The sequence below is a fragment of the Colias eurytheme genome, chromosome 24 (assembly GCF_061535395.1).
Source record: "Colias eurytheme isolate Ceu_HAF_F1 chromosome 24, ilColEury1 Martin Lab GWU primary, whole genome shotgun sequence".
Taxonomy (NCBI): Eukaryota; Metazoa; Arthropoda; class Insecta; order Lepidoptera; family Pieridae; genus Colias; species Colias eurytheme.
In genome coordinates, this window is record NC_143003.1 from 8,131,889 (window position 1) to 8,139,550 (window position 7,662).

The 7,662-nt window shown below is 35.3% G+C and overlaps 1 protein-coding gene across 1 annotated transcript; it reads right to left on the reverse strand.

The window, feature by feature from the left end:
- Positions 1-1,973: 1,973 nt before the first annotated feature.
- LOC149898064 (uncharacterized) lies at positions 1,974-3,658 on the reverse strand. Its single transcript, XM_090115870.1, has 2 exons — positions 3,544-3,658; positions 1,974-3,314 (listed from the first exon to the last, which is right to left on the reverse strand). The coding sequence occupies exon 2, from the start codon at positions 3,306-3,308 to the stop codon at positions 2,097-2,099; it is 1,212 nt and encodes a 403-aa protein (XP_089971996.1). The 5' UTR covers positions 3,309-3,314; positions 3,544-3,658; the 3' UTR covers positions 1,974-2,096.
- Between the last annotated feature and the right edge of the window lie 4,004 nt (positions 3,659-7,662).

Here is a 7,662-nt window from a genome sequence, read left to right on the forward strand (position 1 = left end):
AAATGAAACTATACAACCACGTCTGCTCGGTGCAGACCGGAGTTAAGGAATCATATACCTACAATATTAATATACATATACATATACATATATCTCAAAAACAATGGCATAAAATAATTGTGACACGAGCATTTCACAGTAATGTATACTGTGTAGAGCAAAGTTTGTCAGCGGCAAGATAAATAGTGGAGTAGTTATCTTCCGCTAATGGAGAATACCACCCTGCACCTCGCACCCCACACCCCCGCACCCCGCGTGGCTAATGGCTGCTTTGTTTAAATGACAACAGCCAAGAAAAATGTGTGCAAAGAAAACATGAAGTGACAATAAACTATACATAATATATTGATTTGAGGAATAGCTGCCCTCCGCTGTCTTCGTATGCTACAAGCGAGCCATGTAGGTACTATAGCCATGCCATATATGCATATTATGTACCTACCTATGTTGTTACGATACGTTTACGATTTACTACTCTATGAAATGAAATAAAATTAAAATAAAGGAAACACCTAACTACATATAAAATTATTTAAGACTCCTCCTCTTTAAGACACCTCCCTTTTTAATTAATTAAATTTCAATCCATTTAGTTATTAGTAGTCACAAAAGTTGAGCGATACACAAAAGAGCAATGAATCCTTGAGCTCGAAGCTGGGTTCTCATCGAGCAAACATGGAGGCTGCATCCCGGAGCACGGAGCGAGCCCGAACTCACTATCCGCTATCGAGTGTCGAGTATCGAGTATCGACTGTGAGTATCGACTTCGCTTTCAATCTCAAAGCGCTTTCAGTGAACACGAAGGGCTTTGAATGAATTACTATTCCGATAGAGTTAGCAGACCTTCACAAAAAGTCGCTCAAACGGACGCCATTCAGCGATTTGCAGCGCTTCACTGAGCAACGGTGTGTCTTTTGCTGATATAAGGCGGGTAATGGAATTTTTGTGCGACAAAAAGAAAATATACTTTGCAGCAGCAGCCGGTAAATTATTGACGGAAAGATTTGAATTTTAAACGCAAATGTCTCGTTTTATTTAAAAAATCAAGGTTATTTTTTAAGGCTTGCTTTTAATTTTATATTACCTACCCAGTGCTCGTTCATGTAGCAGATAAAAAAAAAATATTTACCGGTTAATCAATTTATGCATGCATGTAGTTTTGTGCAAAATAAGTTTAGATAGTATACGATCCAACTAAGAATAGGAACGTCAATTATTACGTGTCTAATAGAAGTTGAAATATTCTTTTAAAACATTTCAATAATGGTTTATTTATTGATACAACAGGACTCTTACATCAAATTTTAATACATTAAGATTATCATAGTTTGGACTTCCATAAATGGTGCAGAATCGATTTTAGCCCGTTCGCGTTTACGAGGAGGGTTATTTTTTAGAGTGTATGTTTTTATTTTATTTTATAACATAATAGGTCACATTCAGAATGACTCAGCAATTATACAATTAACTAATCTAGACACGCGGTAGCGTCAACTGTCAAGCCAAGTTCAAGCGTATACAATACAGATTTCTTTCCGGACCGGTGGTAAATTATTTTGACGATTTAAAAGAAGAATCTAAACGAAGTCTAGTTGAATAAGTAAATGTTTAAATCTGAGTTTGAATTAGTATAATATTTCAAACGATCTTATTTCGCAACGTTGATGTACCCTACCACCCTACCTTATTTGTATTGGGTATGGTGGGGTACTGACAATCAATTATTAAGTGTTCGGCCAGGCCTGTGTATCTCTAATATTTTTGAAATTAGAATAATCATAAACGACGCCTTATTTAATATTCGTGTATTATTTTCTAAGCAGAAAAATTGCGTATCACAAATAAAGCATACAATGGAGAAGTTTTCTCATGTTGAAAATATTATATTCACCATAAATAACTTTTTAAAACGACTTGGATCTGGAATAGATTGCTAATCAAATCAATCAGGTAAGCAATAAAAAAAAATAACATGCGCTCTTACAAAAAATATATTCACTGAACATAGAGACAAATTTAGAAATTAAAGACACAAGAAAATACTACAGATTATGAGTACATTTATATTTATCCATCACGCATCAACATCGATTTATTCAGTCGGAATCGCTCAATTCTGGTAAATAATCATCGATTTCTATACCGTGACTTTCCTGTTTGGCCACGTTGTCGAGCAACGCACTCCACACCTTGTCCAACTGGATATCTTGGTGCAGCAGCCGCGCCTCCTCCTGCGCGACACGCTCGTCGTGCTCGGCCAGCAGCTGCGCGGTGACGGAGGCGCGCACCTCCGCGGGGCACAGCGAGGCCAGCGCGCGCTCCACCAGGCTCGTCGGCGCCACGCCTCTGATGCACGCAGGTGTGCGCAGCACGTCGTGCCCGTGACTCTTGACGTGCACGTCGATCGCGTACAGATCCTCGTGTACGTCTGTATATTTTTCGACGAGGGTGTACAGAGCCCACTTGGATATAGCTCTATTATATGGCACGTTGTGAAAATCTAGCCATTCTATTATTTCATTTTCATTGCTATCTAAAGTGGGAACAGGGCATATCCGTCTCGAAACGTGTTCAAGATCATTGAAAACGACTACGCTGTGCTCTTTCAGGTTCGGAACGACCGTTTGTAAAAACCACTCCTCGATTGTATCTTCGCTTAATTCTTTTAACAGTTTCGAGCATACGAGTTTATTTTCGACGATGGCATACGCCAAGTGCAGCCCTGTGCCGTATTTCCAATCCGGGTCACGTTTTTTGGTTATCGCCACACCGATGAAACACAGTGGTCTGTGATTTTTGCGGTGCTCGGTGATTTTACTTAAATACCAGTATCGTTCAAATTTTATTTTTGGATGTTCCACAATGACACTTCCATTCCGTTTACCTCCGATTCTCTTCCAACAATAGCCCATTTTCACAAGGATGCGTCGAAAGTAGTCGATATTAGCGTACGCTGGCAACGCAGGCCATAAAGCGTTGAACAGAGTGGTAGTCGAGGGCATATTTTTGTAAACCAAATAATGCGTCATCAGCGTCGTCTGTATCGTACTTCTATCGATTTCTTTCGTATTTAAACGTCCTTTTATATTTTTCTTCGAATTGATGTCCTTCAATTGGTCGATACCGAACCCAGTGTAACGGGCCACACGCTTGCAATAGTTATAGTTACAGTCGGCCTCGCGCAGCACGTCCTGGCGGGACACCTCGACGCGCGCCTGCTGCGCCACGCGCCGCAGCAGTCGCGTGCATTGCTTGCCGTAGTGCAGCACCGCTGGATCGCCAAGCGCGAGAGCTTCCTCCACGTCCATAGTGATCTACAAATTCATATAATAGGTATTGAATATTATTGTATTATGTATTTTCAAATCATGAAACACGTCGTTGCACGTAGTAGAACTCCAACGTACATAATATATTATATTATAGTACAATAAAGCAATGCATAATTATTTGACAGATTGAAACATTGATACTCGTTAGCGACATACATAATATTATAAATCTACATTAAACATACAAATAAATATGAAACAGCACACTCACTATAAATTTATACAATATGTAACCTAAACACTCAATAATATGCAGCCAATTTTGAAAAAAAGTCGTTTGGAATGAATACGTAGTCGTGTATTAGCTAGCTAACTGGCGCGTCGAGACTGTCATAGCTGTGACGCCGCGCCGCGCTGCCCGCGCCCCGCACCCGCACCCCGCACCGGCCACGGCCACGCTCCTCGCACCGGACCCGCCCCGCGCCCTTCGCCCCGCAGCCCGTGTGACGTGCAGTGCGATAAAAAAAATATGGTAGGTACCAAGACAATATTATCACATTTGACAGATAGATACATACAGTTTGGAAACTAAGCCCCTGCGATGAAATTATGACATAAGCACTATTATAGCTATAGGGCTGTTACCTTTTTGATATTTAACCGACTTCAAAAATAAAGGAGGAGGTTATCAATTCGGCCTGTATATTTCTGTTTGCTTTTTTTTCACAGATGATTTTGTGGTAATTTTGAGATTAAAACCCGTTAAAATACAAAAATGGTGTAGCCTAAATATGAATTTACAAGAAGAAACAATCCGAATAAATATACGGTCTTGTAAAAGTAAATACGTTTTTTTCAGTGCTATATTTCGAAATCTTGTCTTGTTATGGACGCCGAAGGCTATTTAATGTAGGTACTTAAATTATTTATAATGCTTAATATTATTTTGTATTATACATAATATTATATTCAATAATTATTTTAAACCAGAATTTACAATACTTGTATGTAGGTATACCTACTAAATTATTTTTAAAACGATAAATAAAATAAAATTAAAAAACACAAAATATGCAAAAATAAATTAAAATTATTATTATACGAGCATAGAAGCTCCACCTTTTTGTTTTAGATGAAAAAGAAAATAGTTTGACAGGCTTAGTGCTTGACAAAGTGGTCACGTATCGATAAAAATACCATAATTATAATACATATATATCTTTTTCTTCCCTAATATTTACGTAATTAATCTAGTAATTATGCACATAAATTTAAACAAGATTTTTTTTAAGGTTTCCATTTTTTTAGATTTTTGTGCTCTTCTAGATTGCGTAAAAAATAGATGCGATCTTTAAACAGACTGGACTCCTAATAGTGACTATTTGTAGCTATCATTTTGGTAGAAAATATGTCAACATAATTTAAAACTCATGCTGCCATATCCATAGAAATTAAAAAATAGTCTCTTTTTAACTTGTAGTCAGATACGGTATTTACAAATATATTTATTGAAAGGGCTACAAACGGAAACAATCGATATTTATTTAATGTGAATTGTATCATTGACATCACTTTTTTTCACTTTACAAACTTTTTTCTATACTATGTATCTTTGTCATTCAAAATCTGTGGATGTGTCACCCGCTACTATCGATCCCCCTCAATACCCTCGTAAACATGCTTGATGGGGGGGGAGCCATTTCGAACATTTTGTATGAAGTTTCCTTACTGTATGTATCTGTATATTATTATGATGAATAAACAGTAGATATTGGTTGTTCATAGAAGATTTTATATAAGTAGGTAGGTAGAAAGTATATTATCAAGAAAAACAAAAAATGTTTATTTACAGTTTCACACTAATAGGTACTGTATAAATTTTAAAATATCTAATAAGTAACATCTTAGAGTAACATAGTATTAGGTATATGCTTATGCTTAAGTATATTAGATTACTACTAAACGCACAGATAATACCAATTACCATACATAATAATTATTATTACCTACATTTTTTAAACATATATACTTACCAAGTTGAGGATATTTTTTCTTCTCAAATAATTTTCTAGTACCTAAAAGTTGTATACCTATGTACGTAGTATATTATTAATTATTATTAGTCTGTGCTAATAGGTAACTACTTTCTTGTCGGAAACTTTATTAATTTCATACAAAGAAAAGAACGTAATAGTTTTAATTAAATATTATGTACATTGATTTGATACCTAATAAAAATTAGGCCTAACAATTATTATTAATGATCATCGATGTCGCCACGCGGGCGGCCCGAGTTCCATTTCCGGTTGATGTAATGCAAATTTTTCAGTTTTTTTACGAGCATCTAAAAAGCTTAATCAACCTTATCAGCCGTATAGAAAGTCTATAATGTAATAATAAACGGTATCCAGATCATTTCCGTACATTGAAATATATATAGTTATTAGTTACCTACTCCTCATAAAAAATTAATACACCGCAATGTTTATGTTTTGATAAGTATTGTTATAGTGTCCGGAATTTGCCAATGAATAGTACAATCCATCCCTTTTTTCCAATTTCTTCACGCTACCTCAATGTAAAGCTAGAACTATTGCTGATTTTCAGCGATCAGGTGGAGCAACAAAATCGGCATTATAGCAACTAATTAGCAACAAAAAAGCAACAAATTCTGGCGTAGTTTTTTTGAAGTGAAAACTTCTTTAGCGGCGTTGAGCACTTTTTCTGTAATGGGTATAAAATCTTAAACTCGCGTCAGGACACGTGACCTGATCGAAAAAGCGTAAGACGGATACCATTCCAAAATATCAAACATGCTCAACGTTTTAATAATCAAGTTTTCACTTCTGCCGGCACTCCCGGAGTGCAACCCGTCTTTTTTGAAGTGAAAACTTCTTTAGCGGCGTTGAGCACTTTTTCTGTAATGGGTATAAAATCTTAAACTCGCGTCAGGACACGTGACCTGATCGAAAAAGTGTAAGACGGATGGATATCAAACATGCTCAACGTTAATAATCAAGTTTTCACTTCTGCCGGCACTCCCGGAGTGCAACCAGTCTTTTTTTTTAATTTCGCTAATTTTTCATAGCCAGCTTTACAGAATTACAGACCTCATTCTTATATTATTGCCTTCTCCGGGATTTCTCGATGATAATCCTCACAAAATTTATACACAGTCTTTGTATTTAACCAATGATATTTTATGTATAGATACGTTATATATACTCAAATCAAAATACATATATCCAAAAAAATGCTCATTATGCAGCGTCAGGCACACACAAATACAAGTTTCATTTTACTTAATTTATTACCTACATTGACAGACTGTATAGAGATGGCTCTAATAAAATGATATACTTAAACAAAAAAGACAAAGATAGTTTGTCACGTCCGCGCAGGTGTAAGCAAAAGTCATAAGAATTCACCAAGAAGTTTATATCTAATACACTGGAGATTGCACTATGACCATTAACTTGTAACAAGAAAATATGACCTTGAATGACGTCAGTGTTGTTTTTTGTCTCTTTCTGTGGAGTGACCACGCTGGTTTGTATATTCAGGATTTTTCGAAATAGAAAAAACTAAAAATCATGGTCTATAAATAATAACGACATATATTTTAACAGTATTTATATTATCATGTTACTGGTCATACTTTATAGGTACATACTTAATTGGTATCTAGAATGATAGTTTTAAATAACTTTTGGCTACAAAGCTTGGATATGAACCAATATATAGCATTAACATCTTTTGTAAATAGAGGAAAGTTGTGTTTTGCATCAGATGCTGTTTACCAAATTGTAAGCTACTCAGATCTTCTTTTTAAACGCGTTGCTTCGACGGGTCAATTTCAAGCCAAAATCATCAAAGAAAAACTGTTTATAGCAGCCTTGCACAAATTTCAGCTTTCAACTTTACAAAGTTTATTTTTCAAAAGGTATTTTTTTCTGGGTCGTAATCCTCAGTAATTTTACCCTTGATGGGCACATAATATATTTCATTTTATTTTACTTTTTGGAAAGCTGAAATACGTAAAACAAAAAATATGAGACAAAAAAATATAACAAAAAAAGTTAACAAGTATAAATTTCAACGTAAAAACGAACAATCTTATAACTACATGTGAGTGCAATACCGATGTCGTGTGTTGTTTCATTACTAGTAACAATCTTGAAAATGGTGTTCTAAATTTCATCATAATATTGTTAACTATTACAATATATTCTCTTCGCTATCCATAAAAACTCGTCATCATGGTTACCTTACTTGTTAAATTTGTTTATTGAAAACTTGTTGAAAAATGATAAAGTATTAGGAAAATAACAAATTTAACATGACTGCTTACTAAAATGATGCAAAATTTTACAATTTTTGCCATTGTAAT

Coding starts and splice junctions, on each gene's coding strand:
- LOC149898064 (XM_090115870.1), bottom strand. CDS start 3,308: ATGGACGTGGAGGAAGCTCTCGCGCTTGGCGATCCAGCGGTGCTGCAC.